The sequence below is a fragment of the Oxyura jamaicensis genome, chromosome 7, assembly GCF_011077185.1.
Source record: "Oxyura jamaicensis isolate SHBP4307 breed ruddy duck chromosome 7, BPBGC_Ojam_1.0, whole genome shotgun sequence".
Taxonomy (NCBI): Eukaryota; Metazoa; Chordata; class Aves; order Anseriformes; family Anatidae; genus Oxyura; species Oxyura jamaicensis.
This window is the reverse complement of record NC_048899.1, coordinates 6,377,207-6,395,495: the sequence shown is the minus strand read 5'-3', so window position 1 is coordinate 6,395,495 and position 18,289 is coordinate 6,377,207. Positions and strand designations below refer to the sequence as shown.

Sequence of the window (18,289 nt, the reverse complement as noted above, 5' to 3'; positions counted from 1 at the left end):
GGACTTGAAGCTGACCGCAAACCAGCTCTTCTCAATAACTGAAGTGGAGCTACTGCTTTCCTTCTTTTTGTCCCCAGAAGGCATTATTTTCCCTTTGTCCCTAGCTAGTGCGAGTAAAAGATGAAGAGAGAGGATCTTAGTTCCAGAGACAAATGGAGCAGATGCTAGATGGGGAGGAGGCCCTTTACAAAGAATTTAATTGAGGCAAGTGCTACCTGTTAGCAGATGCTGACTTTCTAGGTCAATGACTAGGGTAATGACAAGGGAGTAGCACTAGGCAAAGCTCGACAGAATTTGGGGACAAAACAAAAGCACACCACAGAATCTAAAATATGTGAGACATTCATCTCTAATTGAGACTTAATTAAGCAGGGTGCAATACAAACTTACTAGCTTTCTTCAGACAGCTCTGAGGATGGGGTTATGAGCACAGCAGCAAGCAGGACTACTCAGAAGTTTGGTTATCTTGGCATCTTGTGCAACAAACCTTCCTTCTAATAAGAACTGCCTACTACTCACTGCATTAAAAAAAAGTCCAAAGCTCAGTAAGTAAATATGATTGATAACATTGGCAAGGGGCCGCACAGCACTCACTGCTTACTCAACCCTTGACTCCATTTGCTGCTGCAGTGATGTTGTTCGTTCCGATGTACCTGCTGTAGCCCACTACAGGCAGAGAGACCTGCTTGCTGACAGCATGGCTGGAAAAAAAAAAAAACAGGAGCCAAGCAACAGAGTAGACAAAAAAGAACAACGTCCAAAATAGACCAGAGCAAAGTTTCCAGATGTTGTTTTTTTGTTTAAATTCAGCTTTTCCTTTGAAATCCCTTCCACAGCTTCTGATCCAGCCGGTGCAGTATCTGGAGCAAACACTTAACCAGCTGGAGACTTAATGTCTCACTTGAAACCTTCACAAGCCATCTCCTCCCTAAACTACCCATTTGTTTTTAAAAAACAAACAAACAAACAACAAAACAAAAAGAAAACCCAACAGATTTCAAATCTTGCAGGACACAGGTCTATGTTTCAAGTTGCCTGATATCCATCCTGAGAGAAAACTTGCCCTGAAACCTTTGGTTATTGACTGGAACCTTAAAATAACATTATATTATAAACATTCCCAAATACTTCTGGGTTTACTTGTTATCAGCACATTTTCAACCTAACAACGGCAGCACTTCTGTGTTAACAAGAGGCAGCCCGAATGCATTTAAGTGTGCTAGGGTGACCGCAGAAAATACAAGCTGAGAACCCAACAGCCATTTGCATCTTGAGTAGTTCCCCTCTGTAACTACAAGTGGAGAGGACTGTTATTTTATTTACATCACTTTAATTTCTTTTGAGCGAGAGAGAATAGAAAAACAGAAGAACAGAGTGATAATTTCAAATACGTTGTTACTATCTGCAAAGAATTTTATAAAAGTACAAAAACAAAGGGGTTTTGGTTTTTGAACAGCAATATAAAAATATGATGTTGGTTCAAAAGTCAGATAAGGTCTATGTTGAGAACTACAAGATTTTTATTGGACGTATTTTACTGAGCATTGAACACTTGCTTATGTAGGCACAGATTGAAGAATAAAACCACAAAATCCAAATGATAAAGTGCAGACCTGTACTGAGAAGCAGGCCTGGTAAGTCAGTCTATTCCTACAACTCAGCAGAGAGAAGAAAGAAGAGGGAAAAAAAAAAAAGAAACTGCCATTATAAGAGAAGAAGTGTATGATAAATTAAGTCCTGGGGTGGCACAGCTATGAGGTTTCCTACAAAGTCCAGAGTATTCAAATTTTATTTTCTTTTCCATTATTTTTCCAGAAGTGCCATGTGACTTTAACTATGTAAATTAATACATATACGACTATTTTGTTTCAGAATAAAAAATTATCTGCTTACATCAACAAATTCTCCTTCCCAGCAAGGGGTTTCTGCAAACAATGACCACAGCTGTGACGAGGACTGGCCCAAGGAAGCCAGTGTGGGTCATGTTTTAAAGACGGGTTGTGCCAAATCTCCTGCTTGCACCTGTTCTCCCCCTAAGAAGATTCGGGAGATAAAATGGTAACTTCAGCACATCCTGACCTCTCCCCACCTCATAAGGGCAGTTTTTTAGTAACAGAAAAATATATATATATTTCCAGAGCTTGCACACATCCAAAACCAAACCAAACCAAAAAGGCAGAAAACAAGAGGAAGAATAAAAACTAATATAAGCTAAAACATTATTTTGTAGTAAACAATAGAATATAACGTGCAATAGTGCAATTTCTCCTTTGCTGCTCCAACAGTGAAGTCTTGACAGATAGTCCACTGGATTTTGGCGTAGGGCACTTCACTTCTAGCTGCGAGCTTGCCGGGGGTTGCTGGCCTTGCCGGGCTTGGGCGCCGCATCGCTTTGTCCTGGCTCTCCTTTCCCCTTGCCGAGGTGGCGGAGCTTTTGATCCCAGCGCTGCGTATCAAAATGCAGACGAATTGCAAAGAGTTAGCAGAAGAAGGAGCAGTAAGTTTTTATAAATAATAAATATTATAAGTAGGACAACTACATGCATTTGCAAACAACACTGACAAAAAAAAAGCTGTCATTGTTGCCCCCACGATACCCTATGTTGGGCCCAAGGGGATGAATGTGAAGTTGTAAGTATTATTATTTCAAACAGAGAGGTGCATCCATTTCCTGGCCTGATTTTCTTGTATATTCTATAAATGACAGGGCTGATGCAAGGTACAATGGCTTCAGCAGAAAAGTGTTTCACGTTTTCATCGACTTCTGCACCTCACTAACATAACAGTCTGAAGTTACCAAGCCATCAGTGCCATAAATTCCTAATCAGTAACTTCTTGCCCTTTATACTTTAAATTATACAACTAGTTTCCTGATGGAAGCATAACTACTGTACCAGAAATCATTTCATATAGTGACACAAAAACCTCCATAATCCTTATCCACAGCTAATATCTATCAAGAGCTACCAGAACTGGAAGTGTGGCAAGAATGAACAAGATTAAGAAATCACAGGATTAGGAAAAAAAATAGAAATGGAGTTCAGTTATTGCTTTTTTATATCCGTGGGCCTCTTCACTGCTGAGGCTCTAGAGCCACCACAAAAACGCTCTGCATATTGAAACCCGTGCCAGGCAGAAAAACAACTGAATTGAACTGAAACCAATCCTTAATACATGGCAATCCCAGCTGTGCAAAAAGTGGGAAAATAAGTGAGCTCCCAAGAAAGAAACCATAAATCACCCTGCCACCCCCGGGCTAGGACTGAGCAGAGATCAGCCCACAGCAGCAACACGGTGTTCGCTCTGTGGCACTGCATCTTGGAAAGTTCTTCCAAATCAAACAGCAACTTGGAATAAGATCCCCATATCTTTTCCCTCATGTAATCTCTGTGGATGTACCAAATCTTGTATTTGTAATGAGAACAATATTTTCCTGCCAGTCACCATTAAAACAGTTGAAGAAAGATTTCAGTGGAAGAGGAGCCTGGTTTGCACAGGCACGACCACTCTGTTAAGACAGCAGTTAAGAAACTGTTTGAAAATAAGAAGAATCTGTGTAAAATGACACTCCTAGCAATGTCAAAATCACCAATACTCTGCTGTGCATCAAAGCACAAAGGCCATGCTTCCAGGACTTGGAAGGCGTTAGAATACTTTACAATTAGAAAACATTACAGTATATTCTCATATATTGTTTGCGTTTGTTGCTTCCAATTGGATACTATGCATGAAATGCAAGACTTCCTTATTATGCACCTCCGTCATCTAAGCCAGAGAGACAAATTTACAGTATTTGCTAACCCACGTAATTTGTGAACTAGATTTAAAGAGTGTTAAAATCTGAAAAGTGTAATTCTAACTTAGTCTGGAAGACACTTGTAAAACCTCTTTTTCACTAGCCTTATGATCCCAATGAAGTACATAGCATTGCAGAAGGCACAGTTTGCCTACAGAGTTAAAACACTCACTCCTATTAATTAACTGCATGTGCATTTTTTCTTTCTTAATTTTGACAAGCTTTGGTAACTCTTTCATGGTACCTACAACATTTGACTTCTGGTGAGCCATTTTCTTACCTTGACTTTTTTACCGAGTCGATCCTTCCATTTCTCAGCTATGGAGCCTTCCACCAAGAGTAACCTGCAGGAGACAATCCAACATCAGCAGGCACGCACAACCTATACCACCGAAGACTCTGAAGGCCTGCAGAGCTCTGTGACCCTTGGCAGTCCCCCTGGTAGAGAAGATGCTTAATATATTAGGAGATCCAAAGAGCAAGACCAAGTTTCTCTTAGCTGGTGACTCTACACAGGCTCCAGGGGCAGGGAAACAAACAAGAACTAACACCTCAAGGGTAACGCTGCAAGTTACCTGGAGCGCTCCTCATCTTCGTAGCCCATAATGATGTACTCTTCGTTGGCACTCAGCGGTGGGCACAGGCAGCCCGAGTTTGTGTAAAGGTTTACAGTGTCCTTTGGGATGTTCACAAGAGAAGATTTGAGAATCTCCTTTACTTCCACTACTGCAGTGACGTCGTGACATTTAGTCTTCACCTCCTTCACTTTCGCCCGAATGACTGGGAAGAAATGACAAAAAGTATAGTTAGCGGCAGTGGATAATGCAGGTCACCCCTGGGCCGTTCTCAGTGACCTCTGGGATTAGTCTTTTGTATGGGCCATTATCAGGAGCTTAGCTGGACTCAAGCAATGCCCCTGCCCCCATCTCTTCACTGCTTCACCCTCCACTAAGAGGCTGCAGGTAGCCGGGTATATCTCAAAACTATGTGGGTCACAAATAGGAATTACGTACCAGTTGGATTTGTGTCCTATTAAATTTGGGCTTTAATTTCAACATCCCCTCCTCTTTGCTCTTTCCACTTCATGCATTAATTCATTCCTTACGTGCCCGTCTTTTCCCTTGTGCCACAGCTACTCCCTCTTCGACTGCTTGCAGTACACATAACCGAACTTAATTTGTCACTCTCAGCCTTTCACAAAATGTGAGTATGCATTAAAACTTATTGTACCACTATCTCTACTGGATGACAGGCCCTTACCTTTTTGATTCTCTCTCCAGTGACCCAGCACCAATCTGCTCTGTTCTTTATGAACTCCAACCGCTCCTGATCTTGACCTGGTGACCTGCTTAATTGTTTCTTCCCTTGCCCTTTCTTTTTGCCTTAAGTTGCCTAAGAGGGAAAGTTGCCTTTCAAAGACAACAGATTTTTGGGCCTCTCGTGGTGACCAGTGAACTGATGCCACATGGAAATGCAAAGCAAATCCAGAGGTCACACTCTAGAGAATATCACATCTTCAACAGCTTGCAAATGAAAACCATTACAGATCTGAAAAACGTGGACTTGTACAACTCATCTCTTCGCATATATTGTCCATGAAGACAATCAGTCAGCATGTATTGCAGCCACGTTAAAAACAACTGCCAACAATCAATAACTATTATGCATTTAACATAATTTACCTAGTGATCCGCTTTCTTAAAACCTCTTAAGAGTTCAAAGCAAAATCCTACTTCAGTTTGGAGTTCTTTCCAATGCATTCTGAAACCTCTTTAATTCCACAAGTGAGTAAAGAGAGATATGACTGAGAATACAGAGTGGTAAGGGGTCATCTCCATCAGCTCCCGCGCAGCCACGTGCAGCATGCTTGGTGACTCCACCACGTGCAATGGTACGTGGTGTGTAAACCCCCTACAGAACAGCCTGTAGCAACTCCCCAGACAAACCCACCAAAACAGTGCAAAACAACTAGTCACCCTCAAATACAACAACATCTGACTGAATGCAGTTACAAGCTTTTAGCTTTCAACAGGATTTATTTTTAAAAAGAAGCTTATCTGGCAACAGTTGGATAAATGCATAATCTTAATAAATATTAAGCAATCAGTACCACTGAAATGGATTGTTTAAGTTCAGTGAACCTCAGGCAGTTCACATGAGTAATAGGAGCAAGAACAGACCTGACTGTTCAATCCCCTAAGTGATACATATTCATCAACCTCCTCGGCTTAATTTGGTTGAAACAAGCACCATGAATAGAAGTAGCAGAGTGGACCTGTGATAGAAGACCAGGGCAATCTGGGCAACAGAAGACACAATACAGGCACCGTGCACTTTTACAGGTGTTACTGCCAGCGTAACACAGTTGGAAAGACGTTAATTGATGGCTTCAATGCACGAGAAGGCAAAAGCCTAGTATGTCTGTAAGATGCCATCCTGAGTTTGCAGGCCTAAGAATTCCCAAAAACATCCCTTGCTGTGCATGCAGAATGCATTGGAGCTGTAAATCCAAGAGGAAGTGCAAGCACAGCAGCCCACAGCGTCACTTCTGCCAAATGACTCTTTGCACTAAATAAGTGCATGAACCCCAAATGCCCATGCTGACACTGAAATAACTACTGCTCAGTGTCAACAAAGACACTCTTGTACTACCATATTAAGCTAATCCCCTTCATCCCTCTACAAACACTCTCAGTTTTGAATTTGGAAATGTTTCAGGCCACATCTGTAACAAGTACTACTGGATTAACCATCAGTAATTGGGTCCATAGGCTATTTTTGTGAAATTCTTCCCAGCCCCATTTAATTCTCTTACTGTAGCCTTCTCCTAAAAGGCTTGGGAGCTGGCCACGCAGCCGTCCTTACCGTAGTTGTAATTGTTGCGTAGATAGGTCTTCTGGGTAGCTTTTATAGGCTTGCATTTGCAGCGCTCTACAAAACAGAAACTTTTGTTCAGAAAGAAAACAGCATTTGTTCACTGACAGTCTCCCCCAAAGCCCAAGCTCACACCTGACAAGTATCTCCCTGAATTTACTTAGTTATTACAGGGAAGTTAAATGTTAAAAAACACGGGGTACCTCTGCTGAAAGGTGTTTTGAAACTGACCAGCAGAGGTTTCCAGAAGGAAATTGACAAGATGAAATTAAAAAAAAAAAAAAAAAAAAAAAAAAAAGAATAAAAACAAACAACAAAAAACCCTAGCCTCAAAAAAAAAAAAACAACCTTTTTTTCATATATGTCCTATAAGCAGTGGTTCATCTAAAATACAGATCCAACTGAGAAATTAAGGGCTACACCCAGCACAGGACTTTGACACATCCCAGGGCATACCTTGCAGGTGTCGTGTCAGTAGCAGAGAGTCCCTGGTCAAGAGGGAACACCAAGCAGTGCTCAGGCAGGGTGCTCATTCAGGACTTGCAGGAAACCCACCTGGCACTGGGACTATATTTCATCCGAAAGGTAAAAGCCACGTAGCAGCAAGGGATAAAGGCAAGAAACCAGGCTCCTTCACCGCAGGGATGTTGCTTCCTCAGTTCCCAACTAATTTTGCTTGAAACAACCTAAGGAAGGGCAGTGCTGAATTCTCCCTTAAGAAATTATGAGGACTGAAAATTCCTTGAGTAACAAATGTCTGCACAGGTGTAACTAAAACAAGGAGCTACTCATGAGCCTGTGTTATGGAGTGTGGGACTGAAAACAGAGAGCCAGAGGAGGGAATGGAGGCATTGACCAGCAGGCAGCAGGGCCAGCAGCTGAAAACCTCCAATTCAGGGCAACAACCACCTCATTGAGCACAGAACTCAGCAGATGCCTGCAGCTTGCACTTTCCAAGGAGGAAAGATCAGCAGTTTCTTGGCAACATCCCCTAGAACCTACTGTGGTTGCACCAGTACACTTGCTGTCTAAACTGGAAAGAGTAACATGGAGGGGCTGCCATCAGCCTCCTGATAAACCTACACTGTGGGCCGTCGGCCCTGGGTGTAATGGGAGCTTGTGCCAGACGTGTGGGATTTGGGCACGCCTAGCAACAAATCTGAGCCACCCTCTTGCTCGGGCTCGCTGTATAACCTCGTGATCCTGTACCTCAGGTTTAATTAAAACAGGGAAATTACTAGCCCGTCTAGCAGGATGGATGACCTTCAGAACACAACACAAATGAGCGCTGTCAGAGCAGCACACCCAATGGCACAGCTTCCAGACAGCTGGAAACAATAGTGGAGATAAAAACACTTTTATTAGTACCCAGAGAGTGCTAATGCTGCAGCCCTGGGCTCCTACCAGTATTTCACTGCTGGGTATTCTAATGCAGATATCCATTTCTTCCAAGCTAGTGTGCAATTAGTTTGGTGGCCTCTCTCTGTCAGACCCAGCAAGAAATGTCACCCATTTCCAACCACAGGTCCCAGTATTACACATCCATGGTCATCCAGTTTGATGTATCAGTGGAAACAAAATCTAGTTCGGGAAAGAACAGGTGAGCTGTGCGTATGACTCCGGTGTCCTCACTCGTTCTCGGTGTCCTAAATACCACCCCTGCCTCCTGGCTGCACCTCACCAGCATTTAAGTGAAAGAAGACTTGATACAGCCTATTTCTGCACATCACTGTTCTAAAATAATGACGCCAGGGATTTAGTTAAGTCCACCACGGAGAGTTTGGGGAAGAACTTTTATTTTCTTTTTAAGATTCCTGCATTAAATATGAAGATGGTATCTTGTGGTTATGGACTTCTCAAATTATTATTTATTTTGGATTTCAAGGATTTTTGTATTTGAAAGTACAAAAAAATGAAGGAGAAGAACGTCTCACAAGAAGAGGATATTGTTTCCTTGAATTTCAAATGTCCTCAGGAATCTATATATAGGATCCTACAGACTTCAGCTTTTGTATGGGACTGTGTTAAAATAACAAAAGCTGAGAAGGGAAGTGATTTTTGGCTTCCCTTCTGCCTGTGGGAGCTCATACATATTTTAGACCGAATTATGGCCCATTTCATAAGCTGCCTCAAAACAGGCCATACAAGAGGCGCTCCTACGCCCCACACTCACACGGGCATCTCGGCATTCGCATCCAAAACGTTTTACACTCTAACATTCTCCTGCTCAGTGACACTTTGCTCTGTGGCACAAGTAGAAAAAAAATAGTCTAAATTACAGGACAAGAATGTATAGCCTCACATTTCCCTCATTTTAAGGTAATACTGGATTGCCTTTTAACTTTATTAAATTTGAGGAGTGCCTTTGATTATTCTTGCTGTAGAACTCACTGGATAGACCTGCCTGTGTTCTTCACAGAGGGTACCTTCTCGCTGTCCTTGTCCTTTACAAATTTGTATTTCCAAGAACTTTACAAAATGATGCACTGTTTCTAATTACTACTTAGAAATGCAGAGACTGGCACAGGGACACTTGCCAAGGTCAGCCAGCCGTAGAGCGAGAAGCAGCTCATCTCCCCCAGCGCCTGGTACAGTGGCTTTCAAAGGGAGCACGATGCAACTATTAGAAAACACTGATGGATGCGAATTTCTTGTAAATCTGAGCCTTCCCAGAGCAGGGAACGTCCACACAGGGTGGCTGCAAAAGAATTGTGTTAAAAATGCACTATGTCTCTTCATGCTAAGGGCAAGTCCCGTTTGACGTGATTCTCTCCTCCAAAGCCACCAGAAGAGCTCTGAAACTGCAAACTCATTATAAACCAAGACAGGGAGCAGAGGCTCACATCAGTTTGGGCTGAGATCTCAGCTGACTTTGCCATTAAATATTCTTTTTTAATACAAGTCAACACAGTACTAATGTATTCTCAACATCTATACCATGGGAAACATCTCTGTAAATACCCTAACCAATGGAGTACCGGGGAAAAGATTCTCTGTAGCTGCTACCTACAAACATGCCATCTTAAATACATGTGTGTGCACAACCTAAACACGTGCTCGACCCTGGCAAATGCTTCCCTGATAAGTTAATGGGTAAAAAAGCCTGGAAAAAAATGTCTAAATGACCTGAAAAGCATCTCAGGAAGCCAACGAAAATCTAGTTCACTTCCAAGAGGCAAAGACAGCTGAAATGGGTATAGCACATTGAACCACAATCTGTGTTCCTACAGTAAAAGCTAGCAATAAAAACATTGTCCTTCTTCTTCATCAGCTCTGTGCATCTTCTCCCTCTCTTTTGGATGTGAGTTTTCAAGCCTGCATCCCTAAGGGCAGGCAGTTCTGAAGATATGTTTAATATTTTTGATATAAGGTGGCAGGAGATCAGTGCTGAAGTTAGCAAAACTTGGTATCTAATTGTACATTCCACAACCACGTTCAGGTGCTTACATTAAAAAACTGGACATCGGCATGTACTGTAGCTGGTCAGCACCTCTGGAGAGGAAAACTTCCATGGAAATGGTAATAAAATTCAAGAAAACCTATAGTCATTGGCTTGCTTGAACAACAAACGCTCCTTTCTATGATCTGCTAGCTACTGAACTGGGCTTTGCTTTGCTTTGCACTGCCTGTGAATAGTGGCAGCACTCAAGGGATTTTACTCAGTTCCAGCAAAAACAAAATGAAACAACAACAACAAAAAAAGCAACAGGGGAGCTGTAGGAATAAAAACAGCCTCAGAAGGTCTCATTCTCCATCTCGGGTTAACGGGAGTTTTGCCATTATCTACAGAGAGGTCAGAATTTAATTTGCTAACTTTCAAGTCAGAATGAACCACGACCCTGTCTTTACCCTCGATGACTTAGAGAGCTAGCCTACTCACCAATGCGCCACAAAGGGAAATAAAATTAAGGAAATTAGGGCAGAAAGTGATCTACTATTTTTTTTGTTGACTGAATCTCAAACAGCATGCTCCTTTGGCTAAAACGAGTAAGTAACAAAAGGAACATTAAATCTCTAACTTCCGTCACTTCACTTCTGCAGCACATTACTGTGAACATCCGCAACTTCACTGCTTCTTTCCTTGAAACTTACAGCAATGGTATTTATAAGTGTAAAGACATTTCTTTTGGTACATACAATCCCAATGTCCTACTGTGTTGCTTTGTGGTTTAAACACTTGGGATTTTCATCATTGCAGTAAGCATTTCTCAGTTAAAACTCGTACTGGTATGCTAGCTAAAGCCTGCCAACGACTACAGCATTATCTTCTTCCCTGCATTTTCAGTTATGCATGGAAAAACAACTGGAAGAGCTGAAGAAATAATGACATTTTTGGTAGGAGGGAGGAAAATTCATGTAATGATCATTCTCACTGTTCGAGACAGAACTCGTCATGAAACCAGCACAGCCACCTTGACTTCATGGGAATTTTGCCCTGGCAAAAGCAGAAGAAAGAAGAGCTGGAGGGTTGATTTGGCCAGAAGTACACAAGTTTTCCAGCCCAAAATCTCACCTTCCCGTGATGGATACAGGTACAAGTCAAAAGCACAACCTACAGGATCTCAAGACAAAGCAGGGTATTTACACATCACTTAGTACTGCTCTTACTTCATTAGGTATTAAAAGGACGTGCTTATGCAGCTCATTATACAGCTTTATAAAAGCGTACTCACCGATGCCGGAGCCTCTACAGTTGCCATTATTAGAGTCCATCGGGAAATCTAGCACGGATTGATAAAATACAGAAATGTTAGTATGTTTAACAGTGGATTATTTCAACACACCCCCATTGTAATGCTTTCTCCTTCTCTCATATTTAGTATATTAAAACTTAACGAATAATCAGGTTGCAATGTTCCAGAGGCCAGCCTGTTCCTGCTAGAGTTGACATCAATTCTTATCTGTGCTTCATCCAAACACGGCACACAACATTAGGTGCTGAAGCAGACTAAATAGCCCATTTCTAGAGGTGCACAGACTGGCAGGTTCAGGACAAGGAGGGAAATTTATGGCAGGAATTTGCAGCATCTACAAAAAGCACACGTAGTGTTTGCATTTCATTAGATGATGAAGGAGAAATTACTTTTGGTTTGTTTTTTTGGTTACTGAGGAAATCAAACCAACCACAATCGTATCATTGAAGCAAATGCCAAAACAAATGTTTCAGACCTTCCCTTTCCCCTCAATTTAAAAGCATGCTGATTATTTGAAGGACAGATAAAGAACAGGAAAAAAAAAAAAAAAAAAAAAAAAAAACAGGCCCACAGGCCCTGTGCCAAACTTCCAAAGAACTGCTTTTGGATGCACTTGTACATCGAATGTGCCTCGCATTAGGAAAATACGTAATTTCCAATCTATTATTAAATCACACAGTTGAATGGACTTACACATATACTAGATCTCGAAAAACCAGTATGTTAATGCATACAACCTTGTGTAAGTTAAGAAAAAAGACGCAAGAGAAACAAGACTGGGGAGAGAGGTAGCATACTTTATTAGAAGGACAAATAAAACGGGAAACAAATGAGCTTTCAGATCAAGCCCCCTCCTGTAAGCGTGCACACCCAAAAGTTTCCACAGGTTTTTCAGCTGTCGAAGCTGGTATCGTACCAACATCATCTTAGATGCTTACGTTATCTTGGATACAACAACCTTGCTATTGCAATACAGAACAAGTGACCACACAGCCACGTAACGGCAGCTCCTCTCTTGCAGCTGGAGCTGTAAGGATGTGGTTGCAATATGGCCTCGGGTGATACCTGGCATAGGTGAAGGATTTAGACGCATAGATGAAATTTTAAGGGAAGGGGGTGTTATTTAATCATAGATTATGTAAATACATAATTAAAATATGTGCTTACAAGAGATCTAGTATTAGTTATTTGATGTTCCAATTTGGCCATACATTTCAAAAAAAAAACCACCATAACTTCCTCTCAATACATATTTATCTTTGTACTTTTCATCACAGCATGAAACTTCCCTTACATAAACAGAGATAGGCTAAAGGACGAGCGAGATGCAAGGCAATCTGAAAAACATGTAAATCACTTACCTACTTAATGATTAACTTCACAAAATCGGGACTTCAGAAGTAAGTACTCCTACTCACTATGAAATTTTTGACTTTTTGCTCCTAATGAGCAAAAGGTTTAGTGAACAGTATTGAATGATTGCATAGATGCTCTTTTACATCCAATACCCGGTTGCTACCTCAAATCAAATGCGCTTTCTTCCAAAAGAGCATCAAACTGCTGTGGTACGTTAGCTTATGGAACAAAAACAACATTTTAATGGTGTCAATTTGGTCTTCAGTAACCATGTACTTCCATGGTAGCTGCAAAGCTTTTCCATGCTGCCTTCTAGCAAGTCAAGTTATACACACTAATCCTTACTTACGTGTGTCATTTGGATTAATCACCAGAGCTATTCTCGAATTTTAAAAAGTAAGTTCTTATCATCAGGTGGTGATGGAAGATTCCTTCTGCCGTGGTAGCAGCATGATGAGTGCTTGAGCCTCCAGCCTGGTACTTCTCTGGCTGCTCCCATAGCAGACACATCTGCAAAACCTCCCAGCAGCAGCTTGGCCAAAGTCCCTGCTTGCTTTTAGGGCTGGCTGGCTTTGCAAATGCCCTAGACAACTCCTTCTGGTGCTTCATGTGGCCCAGCAAGCTCCAATCTTGACAAGATTTCATTAATAACCATTTGACATGACAATAAATCTGTATGTTAGGGTACAATGCCTGAACTACAACCACAGCTTATTGAATTTGAAATCAGACCTACAACTGGATCCCGTTTGGTACCATTCCAGCATCAGCTGAAGGTCCAGGTATTACACCTAAACACAAACCAGAGCTATGCTCATTTGCACTGGCTGAGGAACTCTCCTCAGAAGTAACGCTGATGCAATGAGGGTGGTGAACACTCAAGGTGCCTAATATAAACCTGCCACCACAAACACCAAACTCAACTGCTTTCCACAAGACGTTCTCTTCCACTTCTAGGTACACAACTTAACTGTATTACTATTATCATTTTTACAAAACCAAATTCCAGCAGACCACGACCTCAACCCACTTCCTAACTCGGCACCCATTTGTTTGCCAGGCCACACGCCCTACCCCCAGGCCAGTGGCTATGGGTATATATGAGGAGACAGCTGGCAGCGCGGCAGGCGAGTAACTCAGAAGGTGTGTGCAGAGCAGCTGTTCAGGGAAACAGGTGCCATTTCTGTGCTGTGGTCAGGCTGCGGCGCGTGGTGTATTGTGCTCTGCAATTGTGGTCAGCGCACGGTGTTTGTCCGTGAGCGACAGAGGAGTAAACAGGCACGTTCGTGTCACTTCATGACTCAGCTCCTGACTTTGGAGGGCTTGGGACAGGCAAGTACCGACCTTAAGGTGATGCTCATCGTTCTCAGGGCACTCGTGCACATTGAGGGACGAGCAGTTTCTACTGAGGGAGAGAAGCACAGGCTTGTGCAGGCAGCTGGACACCTTCCCCACTACATGACACGTCTTGGGAAAGGCCTCCCTTTCCCCAGTCTTGTCCGTGGCCATCAACAGGTCAGGTTCTCCCCACCTGGTCCCTTCCCACCTACCAGAGAAGGGAGGAGGACGAAGGGCCAGCCCGAGCAGCAGCCACAGCACCCCAGTCCCTGACGCCAGCCATCGGACAGGCAGGGAGGAACCTCTCCATCAGGCTTGGACCTCCAGTCATCAGGCAGACACAAAAAATTTAAAAAGCTATTTTAAAAAAATAAACAGCTAACTTCCTATTGTTCCTCTTCTCTTCAGCGCGGACCTCTTTGCCAAGTTTTGTCTATGCAAAACAATCTTTTGAAAGAAATATCTGTCAGCGATAATTAGCAGAACTGCCAAAGAGGAAATATTCTCCAGAGCTCCGAGCTCCAGAGCTCAAAGGCTTCCTACTAAATCTTGGTTAAGAGTGGGGGAAAGAATCCAAACTGATTTTTTCCAATAAGCAGTTTTAATTAATCATTTTTCAGATGAATGCTATTAAAAAAAAAACAACACTAACAAAGAGAGAAGATAAAAGCCGCTTGCATAGTAAGTGCACAAAATAACGATTCTTGGGTCACAGTTTGGGTGAGAACCTTGGGAAAAAGGAGCAATTTGGCAAAACTTACTTTTGAGCATACATCTCAAGTATCGTATCTAATCGCAATAAAAGAAAAAGGCACTAACAACAGAAGTAACGTGAAGATCAGTCCCGGTTACAACTGAATGCAGATTATGTGAGCTCCAAGACCCCAGGGCGGCTCTGTAAGCACACAATGATGCTGAGTCCCTCATCGCCCACTCCCACCAACACTGAGCCAGTAGGTTCAGAGCCATCACCAGGTCAAGGAGCAGGACGTTTCCTCTCACTTCCATCCCCAGATCTGTCACGTTCTGATGACATTTAATGGCACAGATCCTGACTCTACGCTTGGACCACAAAAGCCACTCTGGGGACTTCAGTCTCCAAAGGCAGACAAACTGAAGTCCCAGTAAAGCGCCACCAGGGGCGTTTTGACTGCCCTAAGTAGAGCTACGCAAAGCACAAGCAGGAGCAAATTTGATCTTGAGTTTGGAAACCACTCCTTTGGAAATGAAGTTCACGATGTGTGAAAAGCAAGCATGGGAAAGGGTTCTTTTGCTTTTTTTTTGAAGCGCACAATGACAAACTCAGAGACTGGGTTACTATATTTTCATCTAGGTGTATGGGCAGATGTAGAGGACTTGGACTATGTGGAGAAACCATGGCTTCATTTCAGATCTAAGAACACGTCTCCATCAATTAAACAATCTTTCCTTTTCATTAATGTTTAAGAGGTTGTATTTCTAAAGGGACTCAGAATTCTAATCCCCTGTTTATGATGATCACCCAAAATGGTTCGGACTCTTATTGTACACATTTATGATGTTTCCCTTTTCTCCAACATCTCACTGACAGCCTTACGTGCCTTCAAGCCATTTTTATGTCTACTTTTAATCCAGGGTGCTCTTCTTCCATGTCAAAGGGATGAAGTACGTGCAGTGATGAGCAGATGGATTGGAGCAGCAGAGAGACCACTTTGACTAACACAGAAGCCCACAAGCACTTAAACCAGACACAGATCTCCTTGTGACAGCAGCAGGAGGACTCCTGCCGCCTCCTAGGGCAGCAGCAAGTGTGAGCTTCTTAGAAGTAACAAAGCATTTAAGAAAATAAGGCATGGTGAAATGCGACTGCCTTTACCAAGGCACCACTCACAATTGCCTAAGGGAAACATCAAAGACTGCAAAGTCACTCCTGCACCTACTGGAAAAGCTGGACACTTCCCTATTTTTCTCAAGTACGGCCCATCGATATCATGACTTTAATGTTTGCAGAGCCAGAAATTCATCTGCTGGAGCTGTTCCCCAGTACAGGCAGCACCCAGTTCCCTCTTCAAAGCAGGGACAAACACCTCACTTGAGACAAAAGCAGTGCGAGAGGCAGCAGCAGACGAGCAACGAACATTTTGGAGACCAGCACAAGCCCAGGGGTTCCCCCAGCCCCTCTGAACTCTGCCTGCACAGCTTTCCTCCAGCTGAGCCCGAAACAAAGCACTTTCACTATCCTTAGCAGCCTTCTCCGTCACAGACATAGCAGTGGCTACTTGATCTCCAGCAGGCACGGGGAGCACAATCGGTGAGGAATCTTTCATCCCTTACTGTGATACCAACCGAAAAAGGAACAGGTGAACTTCCACTGATCTTCAACTTGGCATCAAAAACACGAGAGCCAAGACCAACTGCTTCAGTGGTGAGAGGGAGTTTTAGCAAGGTGCATCCATGTATCAAAGACCCACGGTCTGGAAAAGGAATGGAAATGGGGCTTCCTGACCTGTGTCTCTGCTCTGATCACGATAACCATCTGACCGTGCTGTCCTTCAGGCTGCCACCTTACCAAAAGGACAAGGCAAACATGTTAAAATCCTCACCAGTACTAACTCAGAGACCTTGGGAGGACAGAACAGTCAACCACTCTTACTTTGCAGGCAGCATACTCCTTTATAAAAACAAAAAAACAGGATTTCACTTCCAAAGATTACGAACACCCTCTTCCACAAGAAAAGACTGTTAAAAAATGATTTATGTTTCTGCCTGCTCTATTAGATGGGGCCTACAAACAGCCTGAGGTCTGGGAGTGCTGAGGAGATAAAGCGAGAGCAGGTATTCTGCATGCCAGCTGTCCAGCGGTTTGCTCTCCATGTCTTCTACTTGGCTGCACTCCTTTATTTGGAGAATTAAACTTGGAAGTGTTCACCTTACCTCTTCCTCGAACAGGAATCCTTCCTTCTGCTCTCTAAAGGAGCATTTTTATTCCCTCAAGAAGGATTCTTTCAGTCTGGTGCATAATGCATCAGTTCAGCATTTTCAGCCCAGAAATGAGAATGTCATCAGGTTCTCATTCACTGAAAGGGAGTTTTCATGGATCTGGCACTGGAATCCCTCAAAGAGGTCATTGTGCTGCTGAGGTCCTCAGCAATAGGTAACTTGGGGGCAATTTTAGCAAAACTTCCTCCCTCCAGGTTTGACTGCGATCGCTCTCGAATCGCCGCAGCCTTGCCAAGCCTCGCTGGGTCTGGATCTGCTTGTGAGGAGGCAGTTTTGCAGGCACGTCGGCGCTGCCGAGAAAGGCGCTCGGTGTCCGAGACCTTCCCCAAAGCCTCCCCGTGGGTCTGCGGCCCTCGGAGGCGGCAGGAGGGGGCCCGCCGGCACGGCTGTGTGGGGGGACGGAGGGCAGGCGACAGGGGCACGGCGGGCGGCAAACGCCCCAAGAGCCGGGGCTGCAGGGGCAGGGCCACCACGGAAAGGGGTCGGGGAAGGAGCTGCCACGGTGCGGGGCTCCCCTCGCCAAACCCCGCTACCCCCGGCTCCGGGGGGAGCCCCAAAGCCGGTGCCGGCCACCTGCGGCCGTCGGGGCAGAGGGCGGCGGGGCCGAGGCCGCCTCCCTGCCTCCCTCCCTCGGCGGGCGCCCTAAGGAGGAGGAGGAGGAGGAGAGGGAGGAAGGCTGGGCGCCGGGACCAGGAGCCCGGGGGTGTGGGGGGGTCGGCGGGCACTCACCGGCGCCCTCGGCGGTGACGATGGCCTCGGGGGAGATGCAGACGCCGCGGTCGTAGAGGGGCAGCTCGTCGCAGGCCAGGCTCTCGGGCCAGGCGTGGCGGTAGCGGACGAGGACGGGCTCGCAGCCGGCCCGGGCGCGCTCGCAGACGGCCCGGCAGGGCTTGATGGGCTCCTGCTGGAAGTCGATGGTGCAGATGGGCGCGTACATGGCGCACAGGAAGAAGAGCAGGTCCGGGCTGCAGTTGGTGCCCAGCAGCCCCTCGAACTGCTCCATGGCCAGCACGGCGTTGGCCTGCGTGCTGTGGTGCAGGTGGTTGGGCATCTTGGTCACGTTCCAGGGCAGCGGCCGGCACAGCGGGATGCGCACCGGCTCGCAGGCCGCCGCCCGCCCCGCCGCCGCCCGCCCCAGCAGCAGCAGCGCGGCCAGGGCCAGCGCCCGCAGCCCCCGCCGCATGCCGCCGCGCGGCGCTGCTGGGCGCCAATTTTTTTTTTTTTTTTTTTTTTTTTTTTTTTTTTTTTTTTT

General features: G+C 44.5%; 1 protein-coding gene across 1 annotated transcript; it reads right to left on the bottom strand.

Annotated features, from left to right (window-relative positions):
- Positions 1-1,262: 1,262 nt before the first annotated feature.
- On the bottom strand, positions 1,263-18,241 carry FRZB (frizzled related protein). The gene is made up of 6 exons (XM_035331898.1): positions 17,767-18,241; positions 11,344-11,391; positions 6,662-6,727; positions 4,372-4,576; positions 4,077-4,140; positions 1,263-2,446 (listed from the first exon to the last, which is right to left on the bottom strand). Exons 1-6 carry the CDS (start codon positions 18,218-18,220, stop codon positions 2,336-2,338), a joined length of 948 nt encoding a protein of 315 aa, XP_035187789.1. The 5' UTR covers positions 18,221-18,241; the 3' UTR covers positions 1,263-2,335.
- Positions 18,242-18,289: the final 48 nt, after the last annotated feature.

Bases quoted from the DNA above. Each gene is read 5' to 3' on its own strand.
- FRZB (XM_035331898.1), bottom strand. From the start codon at position 18,220: ATGCGGCGGGGGCTGCGGGCGCTGGCCCTGGCCGCGCTGCTGCTGCTG. The intron at 11,392-17,766 runs GTGAGTGCCCGC...AATCCGTGCTAG, and splicing joins CGTCACCGCCGAGGGCGCCG to ATTTCCCGATGGACTCTAAT. The intron at 6,728-11,343 runs GTGAGTACGCTT...TCTGTTTTGTAG, and splicing joins CTGTAGAGGCTCCGGCATCG to AGCGCTGCAAATGCAAGCCT.